At 42.2% G+C, this 17773-nt stretch overlaps 1 protein-coding gene across 1 annotated transcript in view; it reads left to right on the top strand.

Moving 5' to 3' along the window:
* Positions 1–358: 358 nt before the first annotated feature.
* GLIS3 (GLIS family zinc finger 3) overlaps positions 359–17773 on the top strand; it is a 221049-nt gene continuing 203634 nt past the window's right edge. Inside the window, exon 1 of the mRNA XM_015426024.1 lies at positions 359–743. Coding sequence (XP_015281510.1) covers positions 359–743 — 385 coding nt within the window. The remainder of the gene's footprint in view (positions 744–17773) is intronic.

Genomic DNA, 17773 nt, shown 5'->3' with positions numbered 1-17773 from the left:
CATGGCTAGTTAGCTAGTACAAAAGCAGTTGACCTCACCATTAACTTATGCTTTTGAAGGGGCACGATTTCCCTTCATTATAGTTCTCAGTAATCATTTATCCCTATCCCCAGAGCTTTTACTATGTGATTGCTTCTACTTTGATGCTCAATCAATCAATAGTTTTCCCTGTGCTGTTAAACATGAAGCATTGCTTTGACCTCTCGTATTTTATAACAGTGTAAGTTATTTTATTGCACCTCCTTCTTTCCCCTTTTAACAGGTTTAATGCACTATGGATAACTCACTGACTGTGGACTGATGCCTTTGCCACCTGGGGATTTGTACTGCATGTTTTTGAGAGCAGAATCATTTGACAATGAATGCGAGATCATGCAATATGAGCCATCGGACAAAAAGCACTCCTCACAGTCCTGGGATGATCAATGGACAGCAGATCCCACCTATTAGAGTTCACGCAGGAACTCCGAGCTCTTCATCTAACAGTAACACGCCAAGCCCAGCTATTGGAAACCTATCTACTAGCTTACATTTAAAGACATCTCTTAGAGGGGGTGTAGCTCCTCAGAGCAATGTTACTGATAGCAATATTCACTTTCCGGCTTTAAGTCCCAGGAGACAAATGGTTACAAATGGGAAGCCTTTATTCCACATTCCACAACCTCCAGGGCTACCAGCTCCACAATCTCTGAAGCCAAAACAGCAAGAGTTTGGAAATAGTTTCCCTTTAAGCACAGTGAAAGGTAGGACTCCTTTAATGCCTAATTTTGTTTTCCTACACGCCTTAGTAATATTGTGAAATTATTTTGCTAGCCTTCCTTTTTGTACTGTGAGAATGCTTTAAACAGTACAAAGATTTATGTCACATGCACACACTGAGCTACATATATCCTATTTCACAGAAATTCTCAGTACATTTTAGTCCTGGTAATGTTTTTGTTTTCTGTGGGACTCTGTTGTCCTTAACCCTTCAGTGTCCATGTGAGAGCTGTGTTTGCTCTTTTGTCCCCTTTCACCACTCTTGTCCGTCATCATTTCCTTAACCTCTAACCTGCCTATTTTAAAAAAATTATACTCTGCTCCAGTGTACTGATCAAAGCAACATAGAACTTGTCAAATGTTTCAAAAAGTGTATACAACAGCAACAAAATGAAAACATGAAGTCTTAAATGCCTCAAAACGATAGGAAAAATAGAGGCAAAACTGAAGCAAAGCAGATTTTCAAACCGAGAACAAAGGGCTGACTTCTCTGGAAGTATGTTCGAAAGAAGCAGTGGCACTACAAGGAAAGCCATTGCCTACCTTATTTCAGAAGCATGGCATCCACAGAAAGCCTCTGATGATGATATGAGAGAACAGGCAAGCTTAAACAAGAGGAGGTGGCTTCTCATGTGTACCTTAGCCATTTAGGGTTTTGTAGGTCAAAACTGGCGAGCTGAATTGTACCCAGAAATAAACTGAAAGTTTATGTAAATAACTGCAATACAGTCATGATATAATCTTTATGAAGAGTCCCTACTAATACGTCTTGCTGTTGTTAACAGCCTTGCCATTGTGCTCACTTAATATGCTTTTAACCTATTTTCTGTGTGTAGCTCTACACAGGCAGAAAGGGTAGTGAAGAATAGGATGTCAAGTAATGCCACCATGACCCCTAGTCCTACCCTCACCTAAACATGGCCCTTTCTCTGCCCATTTTTAGTCCTGCACTATACATTCAGACTGGCATAGTTGTACAGTGTAAATGTTTTGCATAGTACAGGTTCCTGTTATCTTTGCATCACAATACAATACATGCCCAACAAAGAACTTAAGAACAGTCCTATTCTACTAATATAAAACTTGATGGAGAATAGGAGCACTGTGGTGGAATTAAGTTGACAGAAGGATTGTTGACAACGAGATGTGATATATGAGCAGATTCTGGAAATGCCCAAGGATTATGTGCTACATCAGGAGCTGTGTTAAACTCTCTGATTATGAAGATACATTGTAGTGGGACAGATTTTATTTCTACATCCCTTCTCTCCTCCTTTAAATGCATGTACTGCTTCTATCTTGCAGTTATAGGATCAGTTTGCTAGTTTTCAGGGGGGGGATACAAGAAGGAGTAAACAAGCAGTCAGAGCCATGTTTCTTGCACAGTCAAAGTACTATGCCCTCCATAAATAGATCTAGTTTTTCCTTTGGTATTGAGATTGGTATTGAGCATTATGTATTTTCTGTTCAAAGAGTTGGCATGTCAAAGAATGATTACAATAGTTGAGCATAAAAGGTTATGGCATGAATTTTCTGAAGAGCTAGACAAAGTTCAGAGTCTGGAATGAATGTTGTCTCAGCTAATGATTATTGTGGCACAGCCACAAATGTTGCCTTCTCTTTACTTATACTTTCAGTGTGGCTTCCTTCACATTTAATTGCAATAAAGCTATTGTTTCATTAAAATGTTCTGAAGTCTTGGGTCCAGAAGAGTGCTACAGCCATTATATCATTAATATGTTCTCAGTTTGCATATATTCTTGGCATCATCTAGGAATGCCAAACTTCAGGTGAGGCCTGGAGATCTCTCAGAATTACAACTGATCTCCACATTACAGAGATCAGTTTACCTGAAGAAAATGGCTGCTTTGGAGGTTGGATTCTATGGCATTATACCCAGCTGAGGTACCTCCCATCTCTAAATCCCACCCCCAGACTCTACCCCTAAATTTCCAAGAATTTCCCAACCCAGAGTTGACAACACTAGTACCATCTTTTTGTTTATTGTGTAACCTGCATTGCTAAAACAGAATAATATTCAATTAGGGTAATTATATGTCTACTGTTTATGAATTCTCTTGCAGCTTTCAAGAAGTTGTTGACCATTTCATGAATCGGTCATGTATTTTGTATGCAACTGACCACAGCCATTCCTCATGGATTATTAGTAGTGTAATCTAAATAATGGGATTGATTTTCTACTGATGTATATCAGGGGAGTGGTTATCTGCATGGTGAGCATTGTCAATATGTTTTAGCACAGGACAAAAATAGCATTTGAGTTCTGGTGTTGATCCTGGCCCGCAATCTCTGCCTTCACAGGGAAGCCTGGTGATCTATATCATTTTCTCAAATGAAGAAAACCAATGTGAAAATCTAACTAGTATGGCTTGTGCACTTTAGTTCTCTCTCTCATTTTAACATGGAATACTACAAGTTGGAAATCTTTGGAATTCTTGGAATAACGTAGGAGTCTAATGAAAAGAATGAATCAGACAGGAAACATACTATCAAAAAATCAGGATAGGTGGAATTTTCATCTCCCCATTTTTGACTTGAACTCCTGCCTATTTAAAAATAGTTTTAAAAGCCATTTAACCTGGGTGGTAGTGCCCATCACTCAGTGATAAACCATTTAAAGAGAGCAAATTCCTTCTAATTTTTTTTATATGGATGTAAGCTACGCTTCCTATCTTACTAAATGGGCCAGGATGTGACAATAGAAAGAAGGATTTTAACTATTGACCTCAGAGTTTGCTGGGTAGAATTAAATTTTGCCCTTTCACATATGTATTTATTTAAAACATATATAAACCCACTTTTTTCTCAGACTAGGACATGGCAGGTAACAGATTAAAACTGCCAGGGAAAACTTTGTATATGACACCCAGAAAATTCTACTGAAGTCAATGGAGCGTATATCCAAGTAATACTATTCAGTATCAAGATTCCACGCAGTTCCTGTTGCTGTATAAATCAATCTACAGATCCTATTATACTGAAATTTGAAGGGATTTTTTTTACACTGGAACTGCAAGGCCAAGTTCCATCTCTGAGCTACATTTATTCTGTAAACATGTATCAGTGCATCAGGAGACTAGGTGTGCCTGCATCTCATTCTTGGTATAGTTCTTACTATGCTAGGGAGGGGGTGTCTGGTAAAGAGATCAGGTATGCTAAGTGTCTGTTTCACCACAAGGTGAGAGCTCTACAGTTAGGCACCTGTGTCATATATCCATACATGCTTTTCAAGACTACATTTTGCGGGTACAACTTCTCCCTTAGAGCAGTGATAACATAGCAAAAAATTACACTTAAAGGCCCCGGTCACACTAGGTGGAAAGGCGCGGCTGAAGTGCGGCTTTTTAGAGCCGCATCAGCGCAGTTGTGGGATCAGACAGATCCCCCAGCCACCGCGCAGTTCCTCCCCGGCATGATCAGATGCCAGGGGAAGCCATGGACCGGAGAGCGAGGCGAGCCCGCTGCACATGCGTAGTTTGGCAGGGCCTCACATGTTGTGAAGAGACGGGCGCATCGGCGATCAGACGCCCATCCGTGCTGTGCGGCAACCAGTAGGTAGTACTCTTTTGGTGCTACCTTTCTGAGCTGCGTCTTCGCCTGGAAGGGACGGATCGGGGACGGGTGCGCGCCGCTTCCCAGATGTTGCGGTATGATCGCGCCCGCTTGATGCACCCCCGATCCCTCCCTCCCACGGGTCAAATCCTCCTGTGTGACCGGGGCCAAGTTAATTTTAGGTAGCTTACTAAACTGAATTTGAAGAATCTGGGATTGTTTTGAAGGATATTTATTAAGAAGACTACATTTCTCTCATAGCCCTAATTTCTCTCTATGATTGTGTATATATAAAATATTAAGTGTAAAGGATGTTTTCAGGGAATATAGTTTCTTGTGTGCATGTAAAGAACCAAGAAGCTTCTTGTTGGCAACAATTGTCTGACATGCTTAGGGATGAATTTAATTGTAACTGATAATGTATTTGTAGCTTGTTTTGGATCAGGAGGGGGGGCTACAGTTACTTCTAGCAGAGTCAGTAAGCATGTTTGAATTTAAAGCATACACTCCTAATTTGTCAGTGGAATGGTAACATTAGAAAGAGATATTTGACACACTACTTGCCTTTGATCCTGAACAGGATAATTTTTTTACTGTATGCTTGAAAGGAATTCAGAACAGACTTTTTCCACTTTACACTCTGGATGAGAAGGGCAAGTCTGAACAGGAACAGTTGTATGCCTCTTGATTTTGTTTAATATTGTATTACCTTCTGCATACTAACAATACAGTCCTAAACAGAGTTACACCCTTTTATGCCCATTGAGTTCAATGAGGGATGTAACTCTGTTCCGGATTGCATAATATAGTTACAAGTGCAGATTTAATAGTATTGAATACATTTTATGTTTTGTACCATTGGAGCTTTCAATAGGATTAGAATAATATATGCTTATATTTTTGAAGTCTGTATCTTCAAACTAGATTTTTGCATATTTGGGTGATTAGCACTGAGGAGTGGTATGTCTAACTTTGCATCCTAATGTTCATACAAAAATTTCTTATTTTTGAAAGAGCAATAAGTGATACTTTTTTCCAAGTAATTTCTCAATTCGTAACTTTAGCCACTATATAGTGATATTAGAACCAAGAGGTTCTAATAGACAAAAAAATGTACATCCCATTAGTCCAAATACTCACTACCTCTGCTACAATACATGGGAAGACTAAACAAAATCTCTTTCTGCAGAGGGATTATATGCCTGAAGTGTCTTATGGAAAGATACTTCTTCAACAAAACATTAGTTGCTTATTAATATCACATATTTTGCCTTGATAAATCTTGATGCTTAAACATTACAATTTAAATGGATAAGTATTAAAATTAAAGCAACATTTATTTGCCATAATAAGCCATTTCCCAGCTTCAGTCCACAATCAGAAGAGCTAACGCTAAGGTTCTCATTTTTAAAAATTATGTACTTTATTAAAATATAAGGCTATAGATTAACAGAGAACAAACAACAGTAACATAGATATATACAACTTTATCAGAGACTACAATATATAAAACCTTATATGGTGGATATTTTTTAGGAAAAATGCACAGAATAGAAGAAGAAGAAGAAGAAGAAGAAAAAGAAGAAGAGATTGGATTTATACCCCGCCCTTCACTTGGAGTCTCAGAGCGGCTTACAAACTCCTCTCCCTTCCCCTCCCCACAACAGACACCCTGTGAGGTGGGCGGGGCTGAGAGAACTCTGACACAAACTGCTCTTTTTCAAGGACAGCTGTGCCAGAGCTTGTGACTGACCCAAGGTCACATCAGCAGGTGCAAGTGGAGGAGTGGGGAATCAAACCCGGTTCTCCCAGATCAGAGTCCGCACACTTAACCACTACACCAAACATTTCAACACTGTTCTATATAATATATAAAACATATATAATATGCAAAACAAGGTAATTAGAAGGAGGAAGCAGATGGACAAAAGTGGAGGTAGCTATTCTAAAATGTCAAGATATATTCAGGTATCAATCCAGAAATTGCTCAATATCTAGAAATTGCTTGTCTATTAAATCTTTTTGATTTGTGCTATTTTTGTGGCAAAGTATGTTAGTTGAAATCTTATCTAATGTGCAATACTCCCAAAGTTTTGTACGCCATTGTTGTCCAGCATGAAGCTATAAGAGCTCTGGCAGCTGTCAGCATTGTCATGATGAGTTCTCGATGAGCTTTGGGAGTTGTTTCCCACAGATTGAGAAGGACCGCTTCTGGGGGTTTTGGGATATCACACCTGTGTATTCTTTGATTTGTTCTAATATCTGGGTCCAAAACCTATGTACTTTATCCCCACCAGCTATGAACTAAAGTTCTCATGATATAAAAGCATTATTTAAAGACTATAAAATGTTGGGTGACTTACGACAGCTGCAGCACTGTAGTTTAGTTATGTACTCTTGTCAGCCTTCTACTGTACTAGGAAATTCATGTTGATTAACAGATCTAGTATGTATTCAGATGTCATAACTGGAATTTGATCAAGCATTGCTTCTAAACTACACTCCCATGTCTGAATTCAGCCTCAGCTTCTATTTCCAGGTTATGAACAAGCCAGAATTTGTTTCTGATGGCACATCCTTACTCTTTCCTATACTCTCTTCCCTTCCACAGTGTTCCAGACTGAAGAAATAAGTCTTCAGCTAACTGTACTAAGTTGTGATGTTCAAATGTGGGTGCCTAACTATTTGGCATTATTTTATAACCCAGCATATTGACTTCTTGGCTGAGATTAAACTGTGATTAATAATCCCAGTTGCTGGGAAATGAAGTGATCTCAGTTTATCATGTCATCCACATGTGGATGTCATGACTAATTGACGGATCTTGAAGAGTCCCTTCCCTTATTCTTGTCGTACCACACAATGGGACATGAAACTGACAATGAAATAGGTTTGTACATGAACAAACTATTAACATATTTATGTCTGAACTAAGACTTCAATTCTAGGTTAGGATTTCCTATTTCTCGTGGATCAGGTATCATATGCACTGCCACTGTGTTCTTTAAAATTAGTGTGTAAATGCTTGGAAAATGTATGACAAGTTTTCAAAAAAGCTTGACTTTGAGCGTCATTCAGATTATCCTTGCACCAGTTGAAGGCTGCCTTCGACAACATATTGCCTGAAAATACTTCTGCATAGTGCTCCTCCATGCAGGGAAACAGCACTTGTACTGGATTGATTGTGCAAATCTGTTGAATCATTCGCAACTTCTTCACACCAGTTTCAGGAACTTGTGGTAGGGATATTTCACATGATAGTTCTGATTCAAATGAGAATTATAATGTAAATGTTCATGGCATCAAGTAGGCATATGTTTTGCTATCTCCCACAAATGATAAAATATGAATTTACCTGAACTGAGATGTTAAATTCTCCCAGATTTTGAACCACTAATACTAACTTCAAATGAATCATCAGGTGAACTCAGCATGCTGGGCTGAGCAAATAAGACCTGTACACATGAAAAAGAAATTTAGATTTGTCTGTGTGTGCTGGGTGCTTGACATGCCTCATATGTGAAACTCATGGGCAACTTAGCAGACTTGCAAGTGGGCTGGAAAAAGTGTTTTGTCAAGTATCTGGTGGGTGGTAATAGATATACCTTCAGGGCCACCAATTTGACAGGGTGGTTTGCTGTAGAGAAAGACTGACAGGAAATATTATTAGCTTTTAACCCCCTTTTTGCTTCCCTAAAATTCCCCGTTAAGCTTAAAAGCTGTTGTGTCTTACCCAATCAGTGTGCTTAGTTTAAGTTAAAATCTCTGTGCCCACTAGCCAGCCAGCCTTGATAGTTCAGATGTTCATTGAGTCAAAACTGCAGTTGCCTCTAGCCTGCTCATGAGGGCTGGTTTTTGTAGTGGTGGCAAGTTGGAAGGAGTGAAGCAAAGCAAGGTATCAACATGCTATCAGAGGAAGAGGGAGGGCAGGTGGTTGGGCAGAAGTGGGGAAAGTGGGTTTTAACTGATACGTTAATTAATATTATGGATAGAAATTAAACTAACAGCCCCATTCTAAGATCCTGACACTGGTGCACCCCAATGTCAGCATAGCACTGGTGCCACTAGTTGGTATCCTACGCTCATTCTGTAGAGGAGGACTAATCAACAGAAACACCCCTTTGCAAACTACAATTGCACCAGCACCCACAGTAACTCTGCTAACACCCACTAAACAAGGAGAGGCATGCCTCTAAAGTCCCCAGGATAGGAAGTTGGGAACAGCCAACTGGTACATGCTGATGTTGAGGTGCCATTGCCAGTATGCAGAACACACCAAAGAAGGGAACAAAGCACTGTCCTGTTTCCCCTGCTTGCATGTGGAGTAACAGCTGTAAGACATTACAGTGATGTCCTGCTAGCATTTCTCCCAAGGAACCCTCTTTCTTCACTGTGCATACTTACCCTGTGCCCTCTATATGGGAGGCTCCTAGCGATTCTCTTTTGCTTACCTGGATGCGGTGCTTTCCCTTGCATTCCTGTCTGGAGGAGTAGAGGAGCAAGGTCTCTGTTTGTGTGAAATGCCTGTAAAGATTTTTTTTAGCAAAGCAGTGTTACCAATATGCTGTGACAGTGTTTCCTGACCTCCATGGCTATTAGTGTAATGTGTCCCTTTGTGCAAAGTGCTTTTTTCTGTACAGTTCCCATCACCAAAGTCCTCCCATATATGTTTTAATTGTCATGAGGCCAGAAAATGTTGGCCTATTGCACTCCAGGGCATATAGTCCCATGGCACTCCTTGTCACCTGAGATATAGGTATCCTGGCTGGGTTTATATAGTGTTTTGGCTGCAAACTTAATCCATGTCTTATGCTGTTCTTTGGGTTTGTAGGCATGGTGTTCAGCAGTGGGTGGGGTGTTGCTCTTTAGTTCAATTTAAGTTCAATGGGAACATTTATAAACTAGTATAAAAATATGCTAGTGCTGAAGATGGGGTGTAGGCTGAAGGGGCTTAGGCTATCAATTAGACCAGGGTTGTCAAACATATGGCCCAGGGGACAGAACAGGCCCATCCAGGTTTATTATCTGGCTGATGAACAAGGAAGAGGAGGTTGGCAGTGGCAAGAGCAGCAAAAAGAACTGTATCAAATTGGCTGGCTGGAGGGTCCACTTAACTAGTGGTTAAGTGCGCGGACTCTAATCTGGGAGAACCGGGTTTGATTCCCCACTCCTCCACTTGCACCTGGCTGGATGACCTTGGGCAAACCATAGTTCTGATAAGAGCTGTCCTTGAAAAAGAGCAGTTTCTGTCAAGAGCTCTCTCAGCCTCACCTACCTCACAGGGTGTCTGTTGTGGAGAGGGGAAAGGAGTTTGTAAGCCGCTCTGAGACACCTTTGGGTTGTGAAGGGCGGGGTATAAATCCAATCTCTTCTCTTCTTCTTCTCTCTTTCTCAGTTGGGATAGGCTGCACACATGCTGCTGCCCTCCCTCCTCTTCCTGTGAGAAGTAGGGGTAGTCGCCACTTCCCTATCAGTGCACGCGCATGCTGGGCCTTCCCCTTCAGCAACAGAAGCCACTTCCTTGGCCACTGTCACCACACCTCCTCCTTCTCCTCTGCCCATCTCTCTCACTTTTTCTCTGCTGCAATGCTGGAGAAGCGGCCCTTTGGGAGGAGGGGAAGAAGAAGAAGGAAGGGAGAAAGTCATTATGTGTGAAGATGGCGGTGGTAGTGAGCTGTTGATGGAAACGAGTGTTAGGGGAAGTGTAGGAATGAGAATGCAAGAGTGTATCTGGGGGAGGGGTATAAGGGACTGGAGGGAGGGGCATGGAAGGGAAGAGTTGAAGTGCGCACAATAGTGTGCAAGGTGGGAACTGTAGTTGGAAAGCCATGGGAGGGGAGGAGAAATATAGCTGTTGGGGTGAGGGAAAGTGCAGAGTGTTTTGCTTGTGGGGGGTGGCATGCAAGAGCAGGGGTATAGTTGGAGGCTAAGATAAACCAGGAGTCTTGAGCCACCTTAAGGACAATGAGATTTTGTTGCATCATTTTTATTTTCTAGGCATCTGCATCATTTTTATTTTCTAAGCAATTTACAAGTATCGTTCTACCCCTCTTTTGTTCTCACAACAACTGTGCAGGGTATGGTAGGCTGAGAGAGTGACTGGCTCAAAGTCACCCAGCAACTTCCATGGCAGAGTGGGGCTTATGAACCTGGGTCTCCCAGCTGTTAGCCCCCATGCTCGACCTTGAACACCATGGGGTGTATGTGTATCTTTGTGGAAGGTCAAGTCTCTAAGTGGAATTGAAGTGCAAGGAAGGGAATGGAAGCAGACTTGAGATTTGGAGGAGAGTGAATTGGTGTGTACGTATTACACAGAGGTGTTGGGAGAAAAGGGTTGATTTAGGAGTTCTGGTCATTGTAAGGTGGCTGGTGAATCTGTGGAGGGTTCACGATTTTTGTGGTGGATTGAGCAAGTGTTGAAGGTGGTGGCTTCAGTTCCTTGGAGAGTTTATACATGTACATTTTGGGGTGGACCTTTCTAAGTGGAGAAGAAACCATGCTTCAAACAGAAAGATGCTTCCAGGGTTGCAGAGAAACAAGTTGCTAATCTAGTGTAGTGGGGAAATGTATTTTCAGAGAGGGAAGAGGACCCCTGGGATTACTTGTGCCAGGGAGAGGGGGGGTTGGACAGGAAAAGTTGCTCTAAGGTGTGAAGTGTACTCAAGGCAGTTTGCACATAGTGAGTCAGTACAGTCGACAAAATGGGACATTCACACTGCTCCCTACCTACCAATGAAAGGATGTCACAAATCACAGGTAGGTGGGGGAGCAAAGTGATGCTGTACTGAAGGATAAGTTTTGGGGTCTGAATTACCCCCAACCTAAGGCTTTGCTTCAAAAATTCTGTCTATGTTTGGGACAACATATATCTGTGAACAACTCTTTTCTGTAATGAATGTCAATAAATCAAAAGTACATAGTCAGCTTACAGATACACACCTAAACAGCATACTTAAGATTGCTACAGCATAGATGTTGACTCCAGATTTTGATCAAGAGGTACCAGTTATCGAAGACTGTTAAATAAAGGAAATACTGTTAAGAGTGTTACTGTTTTAAGCATGTTCGTATTTTGAGTAAAAAATAATACCATTAATTGGGTTTGCCTGTGTTCTTTACAAAGTATATCTCTGGTACCTGGTATTACATTTTATGGCACACATGGCCCAGCCCGACAAAGTGACATTTATGTCAGATTCAGCCCTCGTAACAAATAAGTTCGACACCTCTGAACTAGAGCCTGCTCTTTCTTCGGCATGTCCCTGGCAGTGTTGATTTCTGGTTCCTTTTTTAAAAAAAAATATTAATTTTTTCAAACAGAAGAACAAAAAGAAACAACCACCATTCAAGACAAACAAACATTCTAAGTTACAAAACACAGAAACATAGAATCGAAATTACAGGGAAAAATGCACAAAATTCAAGGGGAAGACAATGTTGAATCAAATTATTGACAGAAGGCTTAATATTTGACACATTTTTCAATTTATCTTACAAGATATAGCTAAGAGAGGAAGTTAATAATGGCACAGGGGATTTTTTTAAAAGATAATTCTTTGTATACTTTATACTTAATTCCTTTCCCATAATTTGAAGAAGGACTTGGCTAGATGTTGAATACCTTTCTGATGTATATATGAAATGCAATCATGCCATGTTTCATAAAAATCTGACATTTTAGCTTTACCTTTGGCTACTCTAAGTTGATATGTCAGGTTTTCTGCCATAGCTATTTGCCATAGCTTGGAATACCAATAATGTAATGTTAAAAATGTTGCAGTTTTCCAACACTTTGCTGCTACCCTGCAGGTTGGTTCCTATGCCATTGTAGCCACACTGGCTTTAGGTTTACACCTATGTAATGTAAGCCAGGTGCTGAGCTTGTATATCTTCCAGTTAAACCAGAATGGGATTGAATTGCTATCTAAAGCAGTTTACAGACTAACCTTAGATTCATCTTTAAGATATTAAACTACATCTATAAACTGTTAACAGGAAGTTTAGAAGGATATTTCAGTTGCTTGTCTTGGGTGTCAGTTTCAAGCAGGGCTGAAGGCTTAGAAACTCCTTTCTTTCAGGCCATTTCAGATGTTCCATACGAAATTGACCACATAGTTTCTTATGCTCCCTAGGCCATCTCTTATATATCGATTTGGTACAGTGGAAGCATAAAAAGAAAAAAAGTGAATGTTCCCACCTCTTTTAAATTTTCAAAGTCCCATTTTGGGCAAAAGATCATGGGGCTATACCTTCAGGCTTCTGGAGCCATTAGGCCTGAGAGAGTCACAGATGACATACAGCAGAACTCAGTAAGCTACTTTGCCTGGTAACAACCATTAGCATTTAAACTGGAAATTCCAGGAAGGATAGATTTTCTACCTGACACTTCTCTGGGGAAGCCTGACCAATTACTTTCAATTGTTGCCCAAGTGGCAGACAATACACATAACCAACAGGACTGGCTGCTTTGGTAACTGCCCCAAATGAGTTTTAAATGCAGTTATGCCAAGGATTCCAGGATCCTCACAGTTATCAGCTATTTCACCATTCCTAGACCTCTTTGAAAGGGAAAGAAGATGGCATGGTATAGCCCGAACTCATCAGATCGTGGAAGCTAAGCAGGGTCAGTGCTTAGAAGGGAAACCACCAAGGAAGACTGCAGAGGAAAGCAATGGCAAACTGTCTCTGCTTCTCACTTGCCTTGAAAACCCCTGGCTGGGGTTGCAATAATTGAGCTGCGACTTGATGGTAATTTACACATGCAGAGACCTCTTTGAATGCAACTCTAAAAATTCCTTTTTACTATCTTCAAGGATGTGCATTAAGAAACAAATGATCATGTTAATTAAAAAAAAGACACAGTGGAAGCCTAGTCCCTGCACCAAGGCATGATAAATACAATGGACAAGAAGAATTGGGAGGGTGCAACTGAGAAGATGTAGTAAATTAGGTTGCTACATGTACAGTGCAATCCTAAACAGAGTTATACTTTCCTAAGCCTTCAGACTTCAGGGGATGTAACTCTTGCTGGACTGCACTGTCTGTTATAAAATGAATTAACAGAAAGAACCATCCTTAGCACTTTTTCATGAACATATTTATTTATTCATTGTACATTTATAAGAAATTTCATCAAGGATGGTTAAAACAGAGTGGAAACAAAGTGGAATAAAGTTTATATAATTCAAGGAAAATATTAATGTAATTCACTTAATTTATTTTAAAAGTCCATTAAAATCCAGCCACATCTTTCAAAACTTATTCATAAAGATGTCAGTGGTGGTGATGGGGTGGTTATGTCACTGTGGAAAAAATGTATAGCCATCCCAACTTCAAGTTGTGTGAGAACAGTGAACATCTAAGCAGCTGAAATAAATTTTTGTGTAATTGTCAAGAAAGCCTGTAATGTAAATAATAGGTGCACAAATTTCTGAACAGTGTTATGAACAAAAATGTTAATCACTAAGCAGCTTGAGCCACACTTGAAATCCCGTTTACATAGTTATTATTTTACTCTTTAGGGCCATTGTTTTTTCATCTTTCACTTGGCATGGTCTGAAAAAGAAGTTCATCAGTATGCTATGGGACTCCTTGCACAAAAAGCTGGATTCCACCTTCATTTTTTTTCTCCCTACTGGCTTCCTTTAATCAGTTTCCAGTGGCTCAGTAAAGCCTAACAATTGACAGTGTTTAACACTGAAGTGATTAAATGATAAATGCATAAGTTTGTATTCAACACGCCAGACTACTTCTTTTCAGCTTTGTGCATTCCAGCAGCTCTGAAATGGTTAAACAAGACTCAAATACAAAACAAGATTTTAATCACAAGGGAATCACAGTCACAAATGGAGACTTACAGCAATTGGGTGAGAGATTCACTTGAAGCCAATAGAAATAGGTCTCAGTAAATTCCTCTAGTGTTTATGTTTCTTGCCAAAAGGACAGGATTTAGCACATAATAGTCCCGGGGCTAATATTCCTGTTGTTGTTTTTTGTTTTTGTGTGTGTGCGCCCACATATAAACTTTGTGAGGCTACAAACAAAGCACACTTGTGGTTTATGTGAATTAATTACTTGTGGCTTATGTGAAACTGGAGAGCCAGTTTGGTGTAGTGGTTAAATGCGTGGACTCTAATCTGGGAGAACAGGGTTTGATTCCCCACTCCTCCACTTGCACCTGGCTGGATGACCTTGGGCAAGCCGTAGCTCTGATAAGAGCTGTTCTTGAAAAAGAGCAGTTTCTGTCAAGAGCTCTCTCAGCCTCACCTACCTCACAGGGTGTCTGTTGTGGGGAGGGGAAGGGAAAGGAGTTTGTAAGCCGCTCTGAGACACCTTTGGGTTGTGAAGGGCGGGGTATAAATCCAATCTCCTCCTCCTCCTCCTCCTCCTCATCCTCATCCTCATCCTCATCATCATCATCATCATCATCATCATCATCATCATCATCATCATTTCCCATGATTTCCATTTAAACTGAAATGTTTATTATTGTTGTAAGGATTTCCATTGGCACAGGTTACTTTAGAGAACTTCTAAAAATACTGTGTTCATATGTAACTACTGAGCAATTGTTAGTTTAAGTCCTAGCTGAGGAAACTCAAGTTTTTCACACAGCATTCCAGCAGATTCTGGAGTCATCCTGACAGTTTTCCAAATGTAATGATTTTTTTTCATCCTTAGAAGGAACATGATAGCTAGAAGAACTAGCAAACAGAGAGGCCTATCCAAAAGGCAGCAAGACACTTATAAAAGTCTCTGAAAAAATATTTATTTACTTTATTTATAACCCACTTTTGTCATCAGATTTTATGTACTGTTATATTTTTTAAATGTACAAGCCTTAAAGGGTGTAAGACCATGTCATGCTTTAATCACTTTTTGTTAAAAGCTATTCCCTGTTATGTTCAGCCTTTGACCTTTCTATTCCATTCCCTAATAAACTGTGACATTCAGATTTTGAATTAACTGGTTTCATTTTTAACATGCAGCACAAAAAAGATGTCTCAGCAATTAAAAAGGATACTGAAACTGATAAGTCAGTAACTGGCCTACATAAATATAGCCCCTGTCCATACAGTTCCTTCTCATGATTATGGGACACGGTGTGGTATATCTCTCCTGTGAGATTGGCGACCAGTGAGGTGGAGGCATTGTAGGGGGAGGTTTCAGCCGGCGGTGAGAGAGCCGGCGGACTGGATGTGTCTTGACCGGCGGTGAGGGAGCCGGGATCGAGTCCTTCCGCCTACCCCCCCTGCTTTTTCCCCCCTTCCCCTCCCTTAAGAACTGTAGAGGTTGGGGTGTCAGTCCCGGAGACCCATGTTTCAAGGCCGCTTTAAGGTGGCCGGGACTCTAGCCTGCGAGTACCATCGAGTGGGCGTAGACCCAGGGAGCAGGGCCACCTTACAAATTGTAAACGGTAATTGGCCGCCTCAACACCACTGGGACACAGCTGGCTGGAAGGGCGGGGTGGAGACTTTTCTCCGCCGATGCCCCCTGGAGTGGAAGTGTGGAATTATTGCTAACATGAAGAACGTGGCCAGCCTATTGGAATCTACGGAAAGTGCTGAGCTAGAACCAAATGGACCTACTGCAGTGTGAATGTGTATGTGAGTGTACGTGTGTATGTGATTGTGTTGGGAATGATTGCCGGGCTTAATTAATTAATTGTGGGTGATATATCCCGGACTTGGGTTTTTGTTAGGAATTGTTACCTTGCATAGCACTAACTATTTTTATTGCAGTTATTGGATTGATTAGAGCTTGGCATTATTAGCTGGCGGTCTGAAGTTCTGCGGAGCCTGCTAGCTATTTAATGTTGGGGCAACCAATTCCAGTGCTCTGGGGGAGAGGGAAGTATGGCGGTGGTATTGTTTATGTGTAATAGGTGCAGTTTGTGAGTAGTCCACTAGCAACTTTCCTATGAATAGACTTGTCATTAACCTGGGGATGCAGGCAATCTCCCAGAGCGGCTCGGTGTCCTTCCAGCTTGCGACCCATCCCGAGGGTGACTGGCAGTGGGGCCAGGATTAGAAACCCCCCTCCGTCATTGATGTTGTGCAATGCCAGGTCAATTAACAACAAGGCTGAAGTCCTTCGGGACTTCATACAGGAACAACAAGTGGACCTGGCGTGCGTGACCGAGACCTGGGTACGGGAGGGTGAGACGGTTGTGCTCGCCCAACTTGCCCCACCGGGGTTCTCGGTCCTCCATCAATCACGGACTAGGGGGCGGGGGGGAGGAGTGGCAGTTTTCATTCGGGAGGCTTACTCCTTCAGGACGCTCTCGCGGGTGGAGATCGCGGGCATCGAATGTGTCGGCTTGCTGCTGGAGGCTGAGGAGAGTTTGGCTATTTGGCTGGTGTACCGACCACCTAACGCTCCGGCCAGTAGCCTGCCATCCCTGCTGGAGGCCGTATCTGGCTGGGCGTTGGAGTACCCTAGACTGTTAGTCTTGGGGGACTTCAACGTCCATGCTGAGGATGCGACCTCCAGCCGGGCTATGGACCTAGTGTCATCCATGGCGGCACTGGGACTCTCCCAGTCCATCTCGGCCCCCACGCATCGGGCCGGTCACATGCTCGATCTGATCTTTGCAGCGGGAGTTGTAGTGGACCGGATCACTGTTTCGGCAGTGCCATGGTCGGACCACCATGTCCTGAAGGCCCGTCTGAATGTCCCACCCCAACCCTGTTTAGGTGGTGAGCTTATTTTGGCTCGCCCGCGGAGCAACCCAGGAGTTGCGCTCGCTGAAGCGAGAGCTGAGAAGGCTAGAGAGACGGTGGCGTCGTGCTTGCGATGAAGTGTCAAGAACATCCTATAGGACGCTTATGAAATCCTATGGGATGGCAGTCAAGGCCGCAAAGAGAGACTTCTATGCGGCCTCGATTGCGTCTGCTGGCTCACGCCCGGCCCAATTGTTTAGGGTGATTCGGTCCTTAACAACTCTGCCTCAGGGCAGACAAAATGTTAGTGAATTGGATATTGGCTGTGAGGCATTTGCGAGCCACTTTGCAGATAAAGTCCTGACACTCCGCCGCGACCTCCCCGCCACAATTGATACAGTTAGGGAACTCGAGGCCCCTTGCACGTCTTTGGGGCCGGGTTTAGAATGTTTTGACCCACTCAGCCTGGAGGAGGCTGACAGGCTGTTCGCATCAGTGCGCCCAACCACGTGTATCCTTGATCCGTGCCCCTCCTGGCTAATTAAAGCGGGCCACGAGGGGTTGCGAGGTGCACTGGGGGAGATTGTTAACAAGTCCCTCACTGAGGGACGGTTCCCCGGAGCACTTAAGGAAGCGATGGTCCGCCCTCTCTTAAAAAAACCATCTTTGGATCCGGCCGAATTGGCCAACTATCGGCCGGTTTCCAATTTGCCCTATTTGGGCAAACTTATAGAGAGGGCGGTGGCAGCACAGTTGCAGAGCTACCTGGATGAGGCCTC

The sequence above is a fragment of the Gekko japonicus genome, unplaced genomic scaffold (genome assembly GCF_001447785.1).
Source record: "Gekko japonicus isolate JY-2015 unplaced genomic scaffold, Gekko_japonicus_V1.1 scaffold31, whole genome shotgun sequence".
In the NCBI taxonomy this organism is placed as follows: domain Eukaryota; kingdom Metazoa; phylum Chordata; class Lepidosauria; order Squamata; family Gekkonidae; genus Gekko; species Gekko japonicus.
This window is presented reverse-complemented; position numbering and strand designations above follow the sequence as displayed.